The 20,061-nt window shown below is 40.1% G+C and overlaps 2 protein-coding genes and 2 long non-coding RNA genes across 4 annotated transcripts in view; 2 read left to right on the top strand and 2 right to left on the bottom strand.

Annotated features, from left to right (window-relative positions):
* LOC144661697 (ankyrin and armadillo repeat-containing protein-like) overlaps window positions 1-5,034 on the top strand; it is a 15,549-nt gene extending 10,515 nt beyond the window's left edge. The window contains exons 6-9 of the mRNA XM_078522505.1: window positions 1,046-1,505; window positions 2,143-2,383; window positions 3,330-3,382; window positions 4,384-5,034. Of these exons, the coding sequence (XP_078378631.1) occupies window positions 1,046-1,505; window positions 2,143-2,383; window positions 3,330-3,382; window positions 4,384-4,643 (1,014 nt within the window). The 3' untranslated portion in view covers window positions 4,644-5,034. The remainder of the gene's footprint in view (window positions 1-1,045; window positions 1,506-2,142; window positions 2,384-3,329; window positions 3,383-4,383) is intronic.
* A 462-nt stretch (window positions 5,035-5,496) lies between these two features.
* Window positions 5,497-14,297, bottom strand: LOC144661713 (uncharacterized). Its single transcript, XM_078522525.1, has 2 exons — window positions 13,980-14,297; window positions 5,497-9,628 (listed from the first exon to the last, which is right to left on the bottom strand). The coding sequence occupies exon 2, from the start codon at window positions 9,500-9,502 to the stop codon at window positions 7,757-7,759; it is 1,746 nt and encodes a 581-aa protein (XP_078378651.1). The 5' UTR covers window positions 9,503-9,628; window positions 13,980-14,297; the 3' UTR covers window positions 5,497-7,756.
* A 925-nt stretch (window positions 14,298-15,222) lies between these two features.
* Window positions 15,223-16,060, top strand: LOC144661045 (uncharacterized). The gene is made up of 2 exons (XR_013572189.1): window positions 15,223-15,320; window positions 15,389-16,060. It is a non-coding gene; the product is annotated as an uncharacterized LOC144661045 (long non-coding RNA).
* Window positions 16,061-17,969: 1,909 nt separating this feature from the next.
* Window positions 17,970-19,677, bottom strand: LOC144660130 (uncharacterized). The gene is made up of 2 exons (XR_013572040.1): window positions 19,068-19,677; window positions 17,970-18,651 (listed from the first exon to the last, which is right to left on the bottom strand). It is a non-coding gene; the product is annotated as an uncharacterized LOC144660130 (long non-coding RNA).
* Window positions 19,678-20,061: the final 384 nt, after the last annotated feature.

Below are 20,061 nucleotides of genomic sequence, written 5' to 3'. Positions count from 1 at the left end.
ACTTTACGCCGATTTGTCCAGTTTATAACCTTTAGCATACAACAGTTAACGGCGCGAGAAAACAAAGCTGCAAATGCACGTAGCTTTACAAGCGAATTCGCTATTTCAATAATATAAAAAAGAAAAATTACTGGCGACAAACTCTCCAAGATAAGAACTTTATTTAAATAAACACACTGCGTTACATTTATGTTCAAGCAAAACTTCGTATCGCATCAAGGAAACTTCGCCACAAGCGAATAAACTACTGACGAATCAAATGGCGAATTTTGAACAAATTGTGACAACACAAGGAGTCGGTTAATTAAACATTAATTACGACGTTCAAATCCAATTAAAAAATACAATTTACTCTACCAAGACGATCCCAAGAGTGCCTGAATATTCTTAGAAAGTCCGCGGATGTGTTGTAAGTTCCGATGAAAGTCTTGTCTCTGTGTCTTCAATTCGCTTTCACTTATCGACACTTCGCCTTCGCCTGTCTTCACTTCGCCTTTGAAGAGTGATTTTTATCTCTGCTGTATTCTTTAGGTTTTGCTTAGCGTGTTTCTGTTGGCTTGCATTTCCATTAAGTTCTTAAAAGGCAAAGTTTTGTAAAGAAACAAAACGTGTAGCCATGTTTTCAAAACATAAACTGCCGTCGAGAGCAAACTTGCCGCTCGCTTTCTTTGGAAACCATTTGAATTCTCGCGAAGTGATTGGTTGAGTCGTACTACTGTAGATGCTGATTGGTTATATTTTTCACATGTGAAGAAAGCTATACGCGAAGCTGATTGGACGTATCGCTTTTTTCTCATGTGAAAGGTTTATGGCTTAAAATTCTCGCTATATATAAAAAGGTCATACGCTGGTTTGTTTGTTTTGTTGGTTGGAGAAAAAACATAGTTTTAGTTTATTTATCTTCCGGTATTTTTTTTATGTCTTATGGTTATTTAATTCTTACAATTCGAACTAAAACAGTACAAACACTGCATGAAGAGATACGATTGGCGCGTTCTTTTTCCACACTTAGCAAAACTATAAGATAGATCTGATTGTTTTGCAGGTTGAGGTCGCCATAACGTTAGGAAAGATAGTGCTTAATAATCCACAAACCCAGAAGCTTCTTGCGGAGCAGACAAAATTCCGCGTGGTTGAACTACTTCATCACCTGTCCAACAAAGAAGAAACAGTTCGACTCAAAGCTGGTATGGCTCTAGCGACATTCGCATACAACAACACTTCCCAGCAGTACGCCATCAAAAACGCCGGTGGAATCTCGCTGAAGGCGTTCGAGGAGTTCCTGGGGTCTGAGAACGAGTTGTACCAGGCTCACGCGGCTTTTCAGATCATTGTCTTAGCGCGCGTGATTGACAGTGATCAGGTGACCCTGACAGCACGTGGCGTAGAATTACTTGTGCGCCTGCTCAGTTCTGAGCAGCACAGCACGCAGATTCTCGCCGCCAGTTTGACGGCTAGCCTCGGTCACACGCGGGCTGGTGTTCCTGCAGCACTGATCACTGCTGGTACGTAAAATACACTAACGATGGGCTGCCTGTGAAATGACAGCGTATTTTGATAAAAACTGTCTTTTAACACTTTTTTTATGCCTAATTCTATTTCCGTCAATGCAATAAATTTCAAGTCTTTTTTTTGGAATCCGAGCAGTACTTTGATGTGATACCGTTTATTATGCTGCACAAGTTGGTTCTATCTTTTAGTCTGTGGATAAAACCCAAGTGTGTGATCATTCGAATGAAAGCTACTAAGTAGTACTTTCATGTGTTACCATTCATTATGCTGTACAAAGTGGTTCTATCTTTAAGTCTGTGAATGAAACCCTAGTGTATGACCATTTGAATGAAAGCTTCTGAGCAGTTCTTCCCTGTGACACTGTTTATTATGATGTGCAGAGTGGCTCTAACTTTTACGTCTGTGAATGAAACCCTAGTGTGTGACCATTCAAATAAAAGCTATTGAGAAGTACTTTCATATGGCATGGTCTGTTTTCCAAAATTTTGCAAAATGGAATTTTAGTTTTTTTTGGCAATTTATTCTATCGCGGTAATATACTCAGGAACCGCATATCAATGTCTCTTTCCTGTACTCCTCCTAAGTCAAACTAATTCAAGTTATGTTTTTTCCGTTTTCGGTGCTGTTTAGGTTCTGTGGAAGCACTCCTCGCCAATCTGTCATCACCTAACGAGGAAGTTCGCAGCAGCGCGGCCGTTGCCCTGGGTTACCTATCGTTCGACCGGACCGCTTCCCGGTTGATGTTGCAGGCGTGCAGGAACACACCGGGACTGCTTGAATCTCTTGTCGATAACCTTGGTAACGGGAAAATATCCATGGAGTTCATGGACGAGTGGAGACAGACTAAGATGGTTGGATTACCCTCGGCCAGGTCTGTCTAATATATAGCATGCCTTGTTCTTATGTTATTAGGGCGATCAGTGTTTGACATAATAAAATTTGGTTTGTATCTGATCTAAAAAAGTTGTTAAAAAACGTATAAAAACTCTGTTACCTTCATCAGAGTTAAAATTGGTTCAGTTTTTTTTTGCATAATAAGTATTTTATACACCGCCGGTCTCTAGGGATGTTCCCAATGTTAAATAAACTTGTGGGAAATGCACATGCTCATTCACACAGTTAATGTCCTGGATAGAATGTAGCGCTTCTAGGAATAGGCGTTGTTGCCTATTGTTGACATTTCTTTCTAAAATTTCTACATAATCCGGATGAATGTCATGGTCTGTTGTTTCCGCGTGAAATCTTATTGCGCTTTCGTTATTAGATCTTGTGCCAGGCTTGTGCTCTGCGCCGCGCGAATTCCATGATCTTTTGCTCTCTCCCACATAGGCAAAATCACATGTTTTGCATTTGACTTTGTACACAATTCCCTTGAGCTGATTAGTGGCGGGGCGGTCTTTTGGTTTCTTAAAGATACTGCCCAGTGTTTTATCTACCCTATTATTAGCGCTCGGAAAAACGAGTTCATTACGTTGTTGTTAATTTTGAGTTGTTGTTTTTTTTTTCAAGAGTTAATTTTTATCCTTTCAAGGAGACGTATCTAAACTTTGGTTTGTAGTCTACGCAAGTTAAGACTAAAGTTAGACGCTCCGTCTTTAGTTGTCTAAGCCCTCTCTGAACCCCTAAGTAAAATAAGCGCTCGCGCGCATCGAAACAAGAACCATAAATCATAGGGACATTCCTTGCATTTACTGCAGTTTCGATGAAACAACTAGATTGGCGGGTACTACCGGCACACGTACTCAAACAAGCGTGAAATAAACTTCTTGGTTTTATTGTGGTGGTAAAATTAATTACATTATTTCTTCTATCAACAGTCTTGAGATCCACGGAGGTCCTCCGGTACCTCAGAGGCTACCACCTGAAGAACGTAAGTGTACACTTCACATTTGACAGCCTCCTTCGCAGCTGTTATTTTGCTCGTCACGCAACGCTTCTCCCTTAGAAGCATTGCGTGACGACTCAAGTAACGCTTCATTTGACAGGGCCCAATAATTAACTGAAAAGAAGGGGCCCACTGCGTTTTGCTTAAGCTCTATGCAGACTACTGTATTACTGTCATTCCTCTCTTTGATATGTTATTTATTATAATCTGAACAGAAACGATGCTTGTTTTCTTCAACAGCACCAGAGTCATCTATGGGTGTAGTTTGTTGGAAGTAATGGCTTTGATCTGTAAGAAATATCTCAGTTGCGTCTTCACGCAATGAATTTGGCACGAGCACAAGTGTATAAACGTTTTTGCCACACCTACACTGCGCATGTTATTCGGTGTTTTTTATGTTTTTGCTTTTTTTCCGTTCATCTTGGACAGCATCTCGTTGACACATTATGAGTATGATATGAAACGTTATGAATACTTTATTTACCCCCGGATTTGTAGGGAAGCTTTATCATAGCTAGTATCTCCGAGCATTTCCCACCCCAACAATGAAAGTACAACAGGCAAAGACCAGACCACTACACCGGGAACTTCGTGCCCTACTCTTTGCGACAAGCGTGTGGGTTCTTTAACGCCCCCTGCTGGCCTGTGTTCAGCCGTCCCGCTCCGCTTGACACAGGCTACCCCCTGCTGGCCATAACAGAGAAGATGCAGGAGACGAGGCCTACAGTTTATCGTCCTTATCCTAAAAGACTAGGACATCTAATCATTTACAGATGTCATTGCAAAGGCATTTCATTCTCCTCATTTATTTTAAGTCCCTGAGTGTTGGTCCTTTCTGGTGCTCGAACCCGAGACCTCCCGCACGGAAGTCCGGCGCTCTACCAACTGAGCTAACTGGTCGGCAGTTAGCTAACCGGGCGGCGGTAGCTAACCGGTGCTAGCTAATTTTCTTGACTTGAAACATCACTTCTGTTTCATCTTTTTAGGAAAACGCCGACCTCGCACTACTCAAAGCATGCCCTCCACTCGACACACCCGCCGCCAAGACATGAAGAGAGTGGCCTCGGCACCAGTTGTTGCAAACAGCTATCGTAATCAAGTGAAGGCAGGAATTGTGCGAGCCATGTTACCGCGCACTGAGTCTTCAAATTTGAGAAGCGCTTTTGGAGCCGCTGAGATGTGGAAATCCAAATTACTGACGTCACGACCCACGCTAGAAAGGAGACTATCCAGTAAGAATTCGTGACCCATCCGGTACTGCAGTAAGAATTCGTGACCCCATCCGGGACTGCAGTTAGAATTCATGACACCATCCGGGACTAAAGTCACGGTATGGTCCGAGTAACAAGTGTCGTGTCGGGAAACGCTCATTAAATGTCGCAAAAAGTTTTCGAACACTTCCGGACGTTTTTACGTCGGCTGTCACCTAGCAACATCGCTGGCAAAAGCTATCGGAAATTCTCTGAGGCAAACTTTTTGACCGAGTGATGTGCACTCTATGGTCGTGAAAGCACACTATGGTAACCAATGCAAAACGTCCTTTCAATGCAATAAGCTAAAACTTAAATAAGAGTCTGTGGATACGAAATTGGACCAAAAAAATCCAAAGAAAGTGAATAAAAGTGTTAAAAACCCCACCTGTTGTCATTTGGCTGTGTTTTATCGCTCTTGGGATGCTCCTAGATGCCGCCTTGTTTTGGTCAAGTTTCTTCTCAACGGTAACACCTGTGACATACATGTAGGTGTATTTTGAAAGTCGCTGTCTCTTAGTAAGCGCACACGTGTAATTTTTTTTTCGATAAATTTTCAGATTCATACAAACTCGTATGTAGTACACTGATATGGTCCTGATAGTACTTGTTAGTTGCCTATGGTAGAAGCATATCTTAATAGTACGGTATGTGCAGAGAATCGATGAAAATGTTCTCGCATAGCTTATTCTAAGTGTCTCGACAACCACTTGGCGTCATTCTAGCACGAAAACGAATTGTATGGGAAAAAATATGGAAATAGTGTTTTAACGGCTACACGTGCGCAGTTAATCGGGTCTCTGCTTGAGCATACTCTAATGACCGAAAATACAAAATAGGCCCTATCAAAAAAAGTCGCATCTTTCAATTGCGGGTTCGATGCGCGAGTGCAATAAAGCAAGAGGGCTACGCGAGAGAATGGCAGTACGTGGAACTATCGTTCACTCATTTTTATTTGCGCTTTACGCGCGTGATGTACAAGCATCGCGCTTGCGTAAACTGGTGTATAGAAAGTATATCAAGAGAGAGAGAGCCTGTCCCAGGTGTTCGAAGAAACCATTGTACGCTTTCACGGTTTCTATTGCATTAACCGACTAACAGTCTATCCACTCCTCCCTGGATGTGATGCCAGTCAGGCTACCTACCCCACCCAGCATCAAAGGCACCGGTAGCCATTTATACTCCTGGCCCTGGTTATTCAATGGGTGGATAACGCTATCCACTGGATAGTGTAGTATGTTTTATCAACACATATCCAGAGTATCCACTGAATAGTGATTTATCCGATGAATAGCGTTACCCAGCCTTTGAACAACTTGGGCCTGGGTGGAGAGAGGCACTGTGATAGTCACGTGTCTTGCCCAAGGACACAACGCAATGACCCCGACCAGGGCTGGAACCCAGACCCCTCGATCCGGAGCCCAGTGCGCCAACTATAAAGCCACTGCACCTTGGAACAAGTCTAATATTTTACCGATTTCGTAACATAGATACGCGCCACTTTTACAGCCTATGTGTTCTGAGAGTCTTACAACAGTAGACAGAACTTGGGTCCAGCAGCCAACTTTACTTTTACATCCAGTGGAACTAAAAGACTGCAACTAAGCACATGACTGTGTAGTTTAAATGCTAAAACGAAGCGTTAAAGCTAAACGTAAGATACTGCTTTATCACTGAACTGTTTAAAAATATGGGTGTCCAAGAGTTAAGGCTTTCTAACACTTAAACTCTTGTAAAACTTCACAATTTATTTATAATTATGTTATTGCATGCAATTTGTCACTTCGAAATACTTCGGTTTTACAACTGACGGGTATAATAAATATATAGCCTACTTAATTAACTAGAAAATTATAATTTTGCTGTTGGGTTTTCTAATAACATTTTAAGCGCATAGATGTTTACAAACAAAAATCAAATAAAAAAAGCCATGCATTTTCTCCCCTTTCCTTTAGCTTTGTGCTATAGGTCGTGGCAAAAAAAATAATGTAATTTTTTTTTCATTCTTTAGTCTTCTTGCTTTTTTAAATCAATGTATACCGTGTGTGGTATGCCCGTGCCTTGAACCGCGGCATATCACCGAGCAACCTAGCTTTGTATAGCGGTCTCGGAGGTTCAAAATCTTTTCTTTTAGCTGATAGAAGAATATATGAAAGCCTAAAAAATCACCCAGCATTCCCGGCGCGATATACGTCTGCGATTTAAGCCGAAAAGTTGATACTGATGACGCAGACTTCGAGGTCACATAACACTTCACAGATATCTGCGCACTTCTACAATTTTTTTGGCTCGAACCTAAGCCAACTCGCTTGCAAGAGATGTCGGAGACGCAACTCGTTAATATATAACCATTACTATAGCGATGCTATTACTATCATAAGCGTTTCAATTCCATATCATATTCGTCTTGACTTTTCTGCTAAATGAACATGCCGATGGCACATGGATTACAGTTACGATAAATAGTGGTAGTGAAGGTCTGAAAACAGGGTGATAAAGGGGGCTCCTAATCACAAATCACGAGTCTATTTTCCTTTCAATCACGAATTACGTATATTTTCAGACCATTTCTCGAATCACGCATTTAGTATACTTTTTTGAAGAAAATGTGCTTCAACTGATTAGTCAATTTGCAAGATCTGATCTCTCCGACGAGTTCACAGTGTTGTGAGACAAGTCCTAAAACGCATGAATCGAGCCAAACGAACGCGTCCTCCACACAAAATCAGTCTTTGGCCCATGGTCCGTGTCGTTTGTCAATTTTGCTTCACTACCATAAACTGATTTATAACTACGTAATTTTACTCGGTTTTCACGAATGTGTTCAGCCAGAATCACGAATCACGGTCCTTAAAATAAGCAGATCACGCGTCTTACTACACTGGCAATTCACGGATCACGACCAGATTTCAGCTGTTTTGGCGTGTCACGGGCTTATTTTTGCTCAATTCACGCGTCACGCATAATCCCTTTACCACCCTGTTGAAAAGAACTGCGGATCGAGACTGACTTTATCGCCTCGGCAGAAAGTCCTTCGTCGCAATCAAGTCACTCTAAGTCAGTAGTCGTGCAGCGTTTACCGCTGAATTCTCGCTGATTACTTCACAGTTCAACCTTCCTGGAGTTCTTTGTAAAGTTTAATCAGTTTGGCAGACTCTGCTCTCAAATTTTCAGAAGACTTGTGGAACTCTTCGGCTAAGTCGCTGCCTTTCGATATCGTCTTTGCCCCTCCAACGACGTCCCAGATGCCAAAAGCTATTCCAAAAGCCGCGAACGAACCGGATATGCCTCTTGCAGTAGCTGTTCCAGCAGCTACGATAGTTTTGCCAAAAAATCTCACTCCTGGTGCTGCAGCCTCTGTGGCAAGGACGATTCTTGGCCCGTTTGCGACATAATAATCGGCGCCCTGAAGCAATTTGATGACGGCTTTTATTCCCTTGGCTTGCCTTAGATTTTTAACTCCTTTAGATAGGGCGAAGCCGGCACTGACAGTGCCTGCGGCAGTTGTCCCAGCTTCCTTAGCCACCTTTATATGAGCGTATGCATCTTTTGCTACAGTTTCTCCCTTGGGTGTTTCCAGAAATTCAGCTGCTTCTTTTAAGTTCTTAAGATACTCATTAAGGAATCCGTGCAGACTTAAGGTTGCACGGAAGAGAGGTGCTGTGGCTTTAGTAATTTTCTTTCTCTTGTTCCTATCCCAGACATGGTTTACTAAAAAGCTAGCAAACGATGTAGCAGCCCCTGAAGCACCAGTGACAATTCCCGCTATAGTGAGGCCTAAGCTGGCGCCAGCTGTAAATGGAGCTGCTATAAGCCCACCTATAGCCAACCCACCACCAACGATCTGGACACTTCCAGCAACTGTTCTTGCAATACCGGTGTCTTTCGCCACCTGGTGCAGCTTGCTGGAACACTCCTCAATGATTTCAAAAGCTTTGTGCACTTTGGCTTCATAATCGTCAATCTTGTAACCTATGATGACGTCCAGGTAGTTGTCAGCCAGGGTTTTCCAAAACTGTGCCTTGTTTAGGGGGTCTGGGTCAGCTTGTACCAGTTTGAAGTCGTCCCATGCCTTTTCGGGAACAAAGTACCACTTCTGTTTCTGTGTTTGGGTGTCGTTAACCTCCTGCATGGCGACCGGCAGGCTCGTGGCATCTATAACAAGGCCATTCAAGTTGCTCTTTATCGTTCCTTCTTCAACCCGCCACTTTTGATTAAGGCCATCGTGAGCATTCCAGGCGTGACACACTGCTCCTACTTTCTTGCTCTTGCCTTCGATATCAGCTACCAGGCCAAGTTTGCTGACAAGCCTGCAGTCTTCATCCCATCTCCAAAGTTGACTGAATCTTCCATCCGCTTCACTCAGGACGAGATTTCCACCTTTCTTACCAGTAGAAATATTAAGAACTAACCCTTTATCCTGGCTGACTATGAAGAAATACTGAACTGACGGTATAACCAGCCGGCCATCAGGCCATGCGTTTTCGGGAACAAAGTACCACTTCTGTGTTGGGGTGTCGTTGACTTCATGCATGGAAATTGGCAGGCTCGCGGCATCGATAACCAGGTTATTTAAGTTGCTCTTTATCGTTTCGTCTTCAAATCGCCACTTCTGATTGAGACCATCGTGAGCATTCCAGGCGTGACACACCGCTCCTGCTTTCTTTCTCTTGCCTTCGATATCAGCTACCAGGCCAAGCTTGCTGACAAGCCTGTAGTCTTCATCCCATCTCCACAGTTGACTGGGCCCGCCATGCGCTTTACCCAGGACGAGATTTCCACCTTTCTCACCAGTAGAAATATCAAGAACTAATCCGTTTTTCTGGCTTGCTATGAAGAAATACTGGGATGCCATCTGGTCATCGAGGGTGGAAGTTGATTAACTCATTTTGAATATTTGCAAGGATTCTTTTTCGATTGATTTGTCTCTCTTCAGCTCTGTGCTCTGTGTATCTGCCGGTTAACGGTTGGGTCCGATCTTCTTCCTAGACATAGACATAGACATAGATATAATTTATTTATCCACGAAGAGCTTAGGAGCCGTAGCTCGTTAAAACGCTCTCGTGAAAAAAACGGTTTAAAAATTACAAATAAAAGACGGTTTTAAAGGTAAAAAGTACGTATATAAATAATGGGCAAAGTAAATTACCGGGGAGTTCCGGTAATTTACTCGTCACTGCTTGGCCTGTAAGAACAAAAACGATAAAACGATGTCGTAAGCGAAAGGGAAACAGCTGAAGCATATCAACATTATAATAAGAGTTTTGGCTCGACGTTTGGTCTTGCCATGGGTATTTTGGATCGACTGTGTCTTCCTTAAATACTAACCGTGATTCAATCAAGCTCGCCTGAAATGCAGCCGAAGCGTCGAACAAAAAGGTACGATTAGGTATAAAAATGGTAAAATAGATTTAGCCAAGCCTAAAAGCGGAGCTCCCCGGTAATTTACTTTCCATTATTTATATATGTGAATTCACTGACTATAAACAGATTTAAACAGAAAAAAATAGGACTTGAGCCCGCGATCCAATAGAAAAAAAAAAACATTTTCTGATCAGCGGCCAACTTTAAAGAACACGTGACCTCGCAACTTTTGGCGCTTAGAGAAACTTTTCGCGAACACGCGAGCTGAGCCTAAAGCAATTTCTCTGGCGAAAGAATTATTTTTGGTAATTTTTGAGTTTTTCGGACACAAATTACAGCACTTATTACTGACTTTCTTTAAAAAGATATTGTAATAAAATAAAAGAAAAGTTATAGCATTAAAATCATTTGCCTTTGAAAGTCAACATTTCAAGTTTTCAACGGCCGGATATTCGGTATAATAATATGGCCTGGCTAGAGTTACTGAGCCGCCATTTTGAGCTTCAATTCAGGATTGAAAGACTTAACAGTGACAATCAGTGACTTGGCATTTTGTGCCGTAAAAATCATGATGCCATCATGATGCAACCAGGCGCTTCACAGTTTTTTATAGCACTTCTTTTGAAAAGCCACTCCTGACAGCGCGCGTTTCGATTCTCATTTCCAAGAATTGAGAGGAGTTGACTATGTTGGTCAGTATAAACGGAAGATTAACCGAATATCTGACATATCGGATATCCACACGTAAATTATGTTTGAAAGTAGGCCGGCAAATATATTTCTCTTGTAATTAATTTTAGTGAGTAATAACAGCATGGTCTACAGGGCAGCTTATCAAGTAACCAGGGCTTGTCAAGTAGCCAAGCTTCCTTTAGATTTCTGGGAAGTGTTTTGATTTCTGGGAAGTGTTTTGTTTTCCGGGAAGTGTTTTGATTTCTGGGAAGTGTTTTGAAAGTGTTTTCTTCCTATGAGCCACCGCATTAATATAACCTGTTTGCTATACATGAATGAAAAAAAAGGAACCGGCCAGCACTCACGGAAACGTTTTTCATACAAAGAGAGATGCCAAAGAAGCAAAAAATAAATCCGAATAAATAAAGCACAGATGTAGCACAAAAACAAAGTCATCCCAAACGGCGTACGTTTAGGCAAAATTCTTTAAGCGTACTTCACTAAAATTACAAATTTTCCTTTTTTGCAATACTGGCATTAATTTTAAAGTGAGTTTGCAAAAGTCAGAGAGAAATGTTTAGTTTGGTCCGTTGTCTACATGCAGAAAAATGTTGCGAGTATTAAATGGCTACTTTTTAAGTTCTTTTAAAAAGGTTAAACAGTGTTTGGTTATAGCATCAAAATTTGGCAAATCATGAAATGGAGTTTGAAATCGTCAGCGTGGAAAAGATGTAAAATGCAGAAACAAGTCTAACCAAACTACAAATTGATTAAGCCTTTTGGAGAATTCAAATACCTTGAATCAAATACCTTTCTTTGAGATCAAAATTCCCACAAAATAGCAGTGGTTACAATACCCACTTTCCTACACGTGATTTCCGCGTCCTCAGTAGAATGTGCTTTTGGTAATTGAGCGTCCAGAATAGACGACTAAAATTTAGGCCACATCATTTAAAAATTTATTATGTTCCCATATTTCTGGGAAACTGAGCTAGAAATAGCCGTGACCAATTTCAAGTGGGGTTCATTAGGTGTTGTTTTGGAAATCTCTCTCGAATATTCGTACCTATAGGGCGTGATTCGACAACGTAAAATTTCCTGGTGTTCAATGTACAATCGAGAGTATGGTTTCGCTTTTCTTTCTTGTTTTATGTGTGCTGTTGCAGCCACGATTAGGTTACAGGTCTGTAATGTTTTTCTTTATCAACCGAATTAGAAGATGAAGAAAACTAATAATCATTTAAAGCGCGCAAATTCACAACAAAGGTTATCAAATGCGCGTTACAAATATTTAACGCGCATGTGCACGCTGCCTGACGCAACCTTAATCCTTAACCTTAATCCATGTTGCAGTTGACAACTAGTGACGTCATATTCGATCACGCGCACGCAGTTGTTTGTGTTGTTGTTGGCAAAGAACCTTGCAGGCGTTGCAAACCCCTGATTACGAATCAAAAATTCCTTTCTTGACCTTTCTTTTTCGAAAACCTTCAAAGCGACTGGAAAAAGCCCTTTAAAATTTGTGATGTTGTTGAGTTTTTTGTATAGAAGTGAAGCGATCGGAAAACTGTCTTCCTCGCGTCAGTACCGTCGAATTTGAAGCTGTGGGGTAACCCTCCGATGGACTACCATCCCATCCAGGTGGGAGTAGAAATACTTCCAGTTGCGTCATGCTATGGAAACCGCTGATATAAGCGCCGACCTGATGAGCCATTAGGCGTTTTCGAGCCTAGCGGCATGCCAGTGGACTTTGACACTAGGCCCAACTAACGCGGACAATTTTTACAATTACAATCAAAGTCATCTGCATTCCATTATGTATAATTTATCGAAAGATAATTTGGTTGTTGAAAAAAACGTAGCGTAATCTCGCGACGCTGCAAGGACAGTCCCTTTCATAACTTCAGTGACTTCCTACATGCGAAGTTTCCTCTCTTTTGCAACACAGCTGTAGGCTAGCATGATACGTAACTTCGTTCTGATAGAGAGTATAGAAAGGGAGCGAGATCAGTTCGGGATTGAAATTATGAACGGGAAGCGTGAATTGGCGATTTTACGATCGAGGCGGGATTCGGGAAATGTCACTTACAAGAAAAAAGATCAGGAAAGACCGGTGATAAAAAAATAATTTACTTGTTTAGAAAATAAAGTTGTGATCTTCATGAACGTCGCAAAAAGCCGCACAAAGCGTTTATTGTGACTTACACAAGTTACCCGTGGTTTCTACGTGCCAGTTACACGGAAAGGAAGAAAGAAACTTATTGTCGGTGACCAAAGACTTTAAGACCAGTACATGGAAGGGAATAAACACCCACTGAAAGGCTTTTTATCGTTGAGGAAGGAATTACCGTAGAAACAATAAATGGTCGGGATCGCGATAAGCCGATAAAAACCTATGGGATTACGGAATTGAGGAAAAGTTTTAGATTGGAAGGGATGGCGGGATTCAAAAACCATATTGGGGCCCCTGAAATATCTTCGCCTTGAATGAGCCCGTGTTTATGGAAATGTTTATCTTTTAAAGAATCCGCAAGACAGATGCAACTAAAAACATAGGTAAAGTCTGTGTCCGAGCCATGAGGCTCATACAGCCGGAGCTTATCCCGGTTTCCGTAGCATTAAGCGACTAGGAGTATTGCTACTCCCCCCTGGATGGGATGCTAGTCCATCGCAGGGTTACCCCCCAGCAGTAAATTCGCCGGTACCCATTTATACACCTGGGTGGAGAGAGGCACTGTGAGAGTAAAGTGTCTTGCCCAAGAACACAACGCAGCGCCCCGGCCCGGCCTCGAACCCGGGCCGTTCAACTCGGAGTCGAGCGCGCTAACCATTAGGCCACCGCGCCTCCCACAACTAAAAACATAAAGCATACCTAAAACGTAGCACAAAAACAAAAGTCATCAAAAAGGGTACTAAAATAAATCAGTCCAATAAAATGATATCGACAAAAGTTCTTTAAACTAGAATCTTAGCGTTGATTCGGTAGTGGAATTCGTTTTCCCGGGAGTTTTCAACGTGAAAACTGAGTGAAGTCGTTTACGTACGGCATGATATTGCGAGAATTAACTGGCTTGTTTTTAACTAAAGAATTATCTTTTAAAACGAAGGTAAACGGTGTTTGGTTCTGGCAAAACGTCTCGGAGTAGCAGCGAAAGCAATTTTGACTGGTAAATGAGCTCTAAAACCGAAGACTTGCAATTTAGCTCCAAATGTCCAAATGGGGTAGAAAACATGCAAACAACAAACATACATAACTAAAATACAAGTTGATTTAGTCGATAAAAGGGAATGAATACTCGCCTTTTAAAGAATTTCAAATCCTTTAAATTCCACTGCTATTTATCCTTTCTTTTCTTTGAAAGCAAAAGTCTAACAAAATAGCCGTGGTTACACCGCCCTGGCTAGAGGCTGCTAGAGCTTGATTAAGGTGATTGTCGCTGGACGAGTATAATTTTCCTTTGGTGACTGCGCGGCCAGAAAGACGACTCAAACTCGAGGCTAGATGATTATATGTTCCTATATTTCTAGGAAACCGAGCAAGAATAACAGTAACCGAATACGACTAGAGATTTTATGTTTCTGGGAAATCGCGTGGTAGGGCATTCTAAGGGGTGAACGCTGAGTAAATTTCGCTAGAGGTAAAATGTACAATCGAGATATGGTTTTGCTTTGCTTACTTGTTTTACATGTATGTGTACTGATGCGTCCTTGATTAAGTGATAAGCGTGTAATATTTTTCTTTATCAACCGAATACGAAGACGAAGTAAACATGAATCCACATTTATTTTAGATATGCACGCCGCCTGACAAAAGGTTAATCAAATCGATACAGCTGACAACATTGACGTCACGCACATGTTCAGCATGCTGTTGTCACGTGTTGTTGTTGGCAAAGCAAAAAAGCTCTATAACAGAAATCAATGGAAAACAGCGTGCTAACGATCGAATTTCCGACATATTTTTCAATGTGTCAAAACTCTAATTTCCTTGAAACTTTGACAGTGAAATATTTTTAGACAGCTGTAAGCAAACATCAAAATTAGTTTAGTCACTTCTCAAGCCAACTCTCAAACAACAAATTTTCGGTCAAACCTGATTACAGTAATATCATGAGAGCATGCACCTCAAAATTAGTGGTTTGGCAAAGTTTGAGAATTGAATCCTGTATACAAGCGAAGAGATCGGACACATCCGCATTTCGGCCACGACTCGCTTGTTTTTGGTTCTTTGGTGACAGAGCTAAGGTTTTCCGAAATTAAAGGATACACCTAATTGCAATAACGTTGTCACAGAAAAAAGAAAATAGAAAAAGGTAATTAGGAATTAATTAGCGTAGTTTCATAACTGGAATCACTTGCTGAAAACTCACGAGTTTTTATCTGCACACTTTAAGTCCACTTTTTATGCTGTAACAAGATAAATTGATTTATTCGCATTTTGAGGCCATTTGTACGAATAAATTTCATGCGTGCGCTTAATTAAATTTTATTTGACTTTTTCCTTTTTACTTTTTACAATGACAACCTTATTGCAATTAGATCTTACTAAGACGAAATCCATGATTATAGGCAGTAATAGGAAACTTGTTGGTATTTCCTCTTTCTCATTATCTATTTTTGACACTGATATAAATTCTGTAACTAGTCATTTAAATATTTGGGAGTTATGTTGTCCTCAACTTTTACATGGTCCGACCATGTTGAGTATATTTCATCTAAGGTTAATAAGAACCTTGGTCTTTTACGTAGGATTAAGTATTATTTACCTTATAATGCCCGGTTACTTTTTTATAACAGCTTAGTGCTACCTATTTTTGACTATGCTGATTTAGTCTGGGGTGACAAGGACAATGTCTCACTAATGAATGAATTGCAAATTCTTCAAAACAAAGCAGCTAAGTTAATATTAGATAGATCACTTCACTCCTCATCCACTGATGCATTTAAAACAGTCTTGAGATGGCTGAATCTCGAAGAACGTAGGAAATGTCATCGATGTATATATGCATACAAGTGTATTAATGGCCAACTTAATCATTCTTTGGACATTGTAAGAAAGAGTGATATGCACTCCTACAATACACGCAATAAAGAAACTATACAGCTCCCCAAAATCAAATACAATTGGGGAAAGCACCGTTCGCGGTACCAGTGTTTCAAAGACTTTAATGAGTTAGAGAGAACTGTAAGAAACTCAGCAAGTTTGCCAATTTTTAAGAAGTGTCTTTTTTCTGCTTTTTATAATTAAGTATTTTTAATCCTTTTAATGTATATGTTGTAAATATTTTTCTGCTTTCTATAATTAAGTATTTTTAATCCTTTTAATGTAAATGTATGGTGGGTGATTACCGTCATAATTAAACTTTGGATTTTGTTACTTGTTATTGCATTTTGTTTTACAATAAGTTGCTTGTGTGTTTGAATTTTATGTTGGTTGTATCAATTTTCTGTCAGAATTCAGAAATTTTCGTCTAATCAAATTTTCGGATAGCTCTAAACTTTCTAGTAATTTGAATTTTTCAGGTTGTGCCAGTTTTCGGGAACTATTCCAATTTCTGGTGTCATGATTTTTTGCCAGTAGTTCGAATTTTCGGACACATTCAATTTTCTGCTAGTTCCCGGCGCCATATTGGAATAGTAACCGCGCAGACATGATAGCGAGGCTACCGGTGACCCGTGGCTGAGCGTGAAGAGAGATTACAGTGAGGATTCGGCAATTAGCCCGTGTTTTTTCGCGTTTTTCGGAACATAAGCAAGTCGTTGGGATCAGAAAGAAAGGTTTTTAACATGCAATGTTTACAAAACTTTTGTTTACTTGCTCTCAATCACTGAAGTTGATGTTTAATAATACTTTACATTACACAGTGCCCAATTCTTGAAAGTTTTCAGTAAAATAGTTATCCCAAATCAGGAATTATTCTCAATTTTGCAGACTTCTTTTTTATTTTATTTCTGAGTGTGGCAGTTTATTTTATATTGGTTAGAGCTGCTTTTAGGTGAAGTTATAAGCTTGGTTTAAATAAAGTTTTAATATTATCTCATAGGTAAAGAGAAATCCCAGCAACATAGATTGTGAAACATTCTAAAAGGAGTCTGCCAGTTGAAAGAAGCTCAGAAAATCATCTATTCAAGTCAAGAAATGGAAAATGACACAAGCAGAGGGCAATTTTTTAAGAATAAAGGGGGAGCAGGGGTGGCGCAGTGGTGAGAGCGCTCGCTTCCCACCAATGTGGCCCGGGTTCGATTCCCGGACCCGGCGTCATATGTGGGTTGAGTTTGTTGTTGGTTCTCGTCCTTGCTCCGAGGGTTTTTCTCCGGGTTCTCCGGTTTTCCTCCCTCCACAAAAACCAACACTTCTAAATTCCAATTCGATCAGGGATTCAGGGCCACAATGAAAACTACTGGGACACCAGTAATTGTGTTACCCTTCAAAAGTCGTTTTTTTTTTTTTTTTTTTTTTTTTTTTTTTTTTTTTAATAAAAAATGTTTTCATAGTTGAAATGACTGCATCAGCTACTAAGTTTTGAAATAAATCATTTGCAGTGTTGAATCAAGGTGTTTCAAAAAGCCATTTAACAGTTCCTGTTACTATAAAAAAGTATTACCAACCCAAACAGTATGGTAAGGATTATTATAATGAGATGCACAAAATGTGGACCATGTATAACTGACAATAATGCTTGCAAGTCTAAAGTTATATTTACAAAAATTGCCTGAGGGAATGATAAAATCATTGCTATACTTTACATGTCCAGGGACAACTGTATTTGTTCTTTGTCCTTGCCTTTATTCTGGCCTTAAAGGAATTTTATTGTCTATTTTGGAGAGAAAAGGCTTGCTTTTTCAATTTTTTTTTAACACCACATTCTCAGGCAAAACAAATTCCACCCCTACACATTGACCTGGTGTGGGAGACGCGGTGGCCAATGGTTAGCGCACTCGACTCCCAGTCGAACGGCCCGGGTTCGAGTCCTGGTGGGGGAGCTGCGTTGTGTTCTTGGCCAAGACACTTTACTCTCAGTGCCTCTCTCCACCCAGGTGTATAAATGGGTAACAGCGAATTTACTGCTGGCATTCCATCCAGGGGGGAGTAGACCTAGTCGCTTAATGCTACGGAAACCGGGATAAGCTCCAGCTGTATGAGCCACTTGGCTCGGACACAGACTTTACCTTACCTTTTACAGATTGACCTGGAGGTTACAACAAGAGAAATTCCTCTTCCCCATTGATGGTAGAGTTTCATATGGACACCGAACTACAGCTAATCTAGCAGAGTTCCATCCAGCTTCATGATGAAGATTTTATTTATTTTAATTTTCTTTACTGTCTTATTTAAACAATACATTCATCTTAAACATTACATCAATATTTTCAATACTACATGCAGGACCTTAAATTTTATAGCTCCCCATTTGAGATAATAAACATTCAGAAAGTGTTTAAAGTATTGACATACTTTCTGGTTTCAGTGTAAAAGATTTATGGGTGGTTAACCCTTTACTGTCAAAGAATGAACAGCCCGAAAACTTTACCAGGTCAATACATACACATGTACACAAAAGGAGATGTAACAGTAATTAAAATTTTTCCCTGAATTTGACCAAATTCTCTCATCTAGAGCTGATAGAAAAGTTGATTTTTAACCTCTTCTGGAGAAATAATACCAAAATGATGGGTTATCACTGATGGACGATTAAACTACCCTGACTGTAATGTGGTTGAGACCAAACTTTGCCTGAAATTCAACCAGTTTAAATTCAATGATGCATTATTCTCTTTGCAGATCAATCAGACTTTTCATCAGGTGATTTAATAGGGTGCAATAATACTCCTGGTTAATGAGAAAAAAGTTTTCCCTTTTCTTTTGCATTTTTATTTCTTGAGTAGATGTTTCTCTGTGCCTTCTTTTAAATAGTGACTTCCTTGTGTGATAATTTCACAATCCATGTTTACTGGGATAGCTTTCACCTATGAGACAATATTGAAAACGGATTTAAACTAAGCTTACAACTTTACCTAAAAGCAACTCTTTGTTATCAATAATCTATTTCTTTTAAATCTTATCAAAATACAATAAGCTTATATCAGACTCAAAATAAATACAGAAATAAAAAAAACCGTAGGCAAAATTGGGAATAATTTCTGAATTGAGATATATATTTAAATGGAGACTTGTCAACAGAAGGGCTTTCCTAGATATAAAATATTATCAAACAACTTCAGTGATTAGAAGCAAGTATAAAACAAAAGTTTTGTAAACATTGCATGTTAAAAACCTTTTTTCTGATCCCAACGACTTGCTCAGGAGAGCTGTGTATATTTCCTTTTTAGTAATGATTAGTACAAAGAAAAATTGCTTTAAAGACGAAGAAAATTGTCCTCACCATGCTCATGCTGGCGTCTTATCGGATTACACCATGGATGCGATTTCTTCACTGGATCTCCTTGTGTTTTGTTACGCAGCGAAAACAACTGATGGCCCCTGAGAAGTTTACTCGCCTTTTTTACAGCCAAAAGCGGCCCAATATTTTCCATTCATCTTAGAAGATGACGAAGGAGTATTATTAGAATCAAAACTTTCGCTTATGTTCCGAAAAACGCGAAAAAACACGGGCTAATTGCCGAATCCTCACTGTAATCTCTCTTCACGCTCAGCCACGGGTCACCGGTAGCCTCGCTATCATGTCTGCGCGGTTACTATTCCAATATGGCGCCGGGAACTAGCAGAAAATTGAATGTGTCCGAAAATTCGAACTACTGGCAAAAAATCATGACACCAGAAATTGGAATAGTTCCCGAAAGCTGGCACAACCTGAAAAATTCAAATTACTAGAAAATTTAGAGCTATCCGAAAATTTGATTAGACGAAAATTTCTGAATTCTGACAGAAAATTGATACAACCAACATAAAATTCAAACACACAAGCAACTTATTGTAAAACAAAATGCAATAACAAGTAACAAAATCCAAAGTTTAATTATGACGGTAATCACCCACCATATAAATGTTGTAAATATTTTTTATATTTCGGTTTTAGCTCTAATTTATAGATTTTAATTAATAGATTTTAATTTATATAATATATATCTAATGTTAGGACCTTCATGTAAACCACTTAAGTGATTGGAGCTTCCTAATAAAAGATTGTTATTATATAACGCAATCCACGGGGTTAATCACTATCCAGTGGAAAGCATAGTCTGTCTTGTCAAAATTTATCCAATGGATAGCGATTTATCCGGTGGATAACATTATTCGACCTTTTAACTACTGGACGCAGGTGTATAAACAGGTCCTGGCAAAAGAAATGCTGAGTTGGGGTGGGGGTGGGGGTGGGGAGAGGGGGGAGGGAGCGGTAGGGAGGTAGATGCTGCGCT

This window comes from Oculina patagonica, chromosome 7 (genome assembly GCF_052425735.1).
Source record: "Oculina patagonica isolate OP01 chromosome 7, crgOcupat, whole genome shotgun sequence".
NCBI classification, from domain to species: Eukaryota; Metazoa; Cnidaria; class Anthozoa; order Scleractinia; family Oculinidae; genus Oculina; species Oculina patagonica.
Note: the sequence above shows the minus strand (reverse complement) of the source record. Positions and strands in the feature narration are given on the sequence as shown.

What these genes read in the sequence shown, in the direction of transcription:
- LOC144661713 (XM_078522525.1), bottom strand. Translation starts at nt 9,502, where the DNA reads ATGGCATCCCAGTATTTCTTCATAGCAAGCCAGAAAAACGGATTAGTT.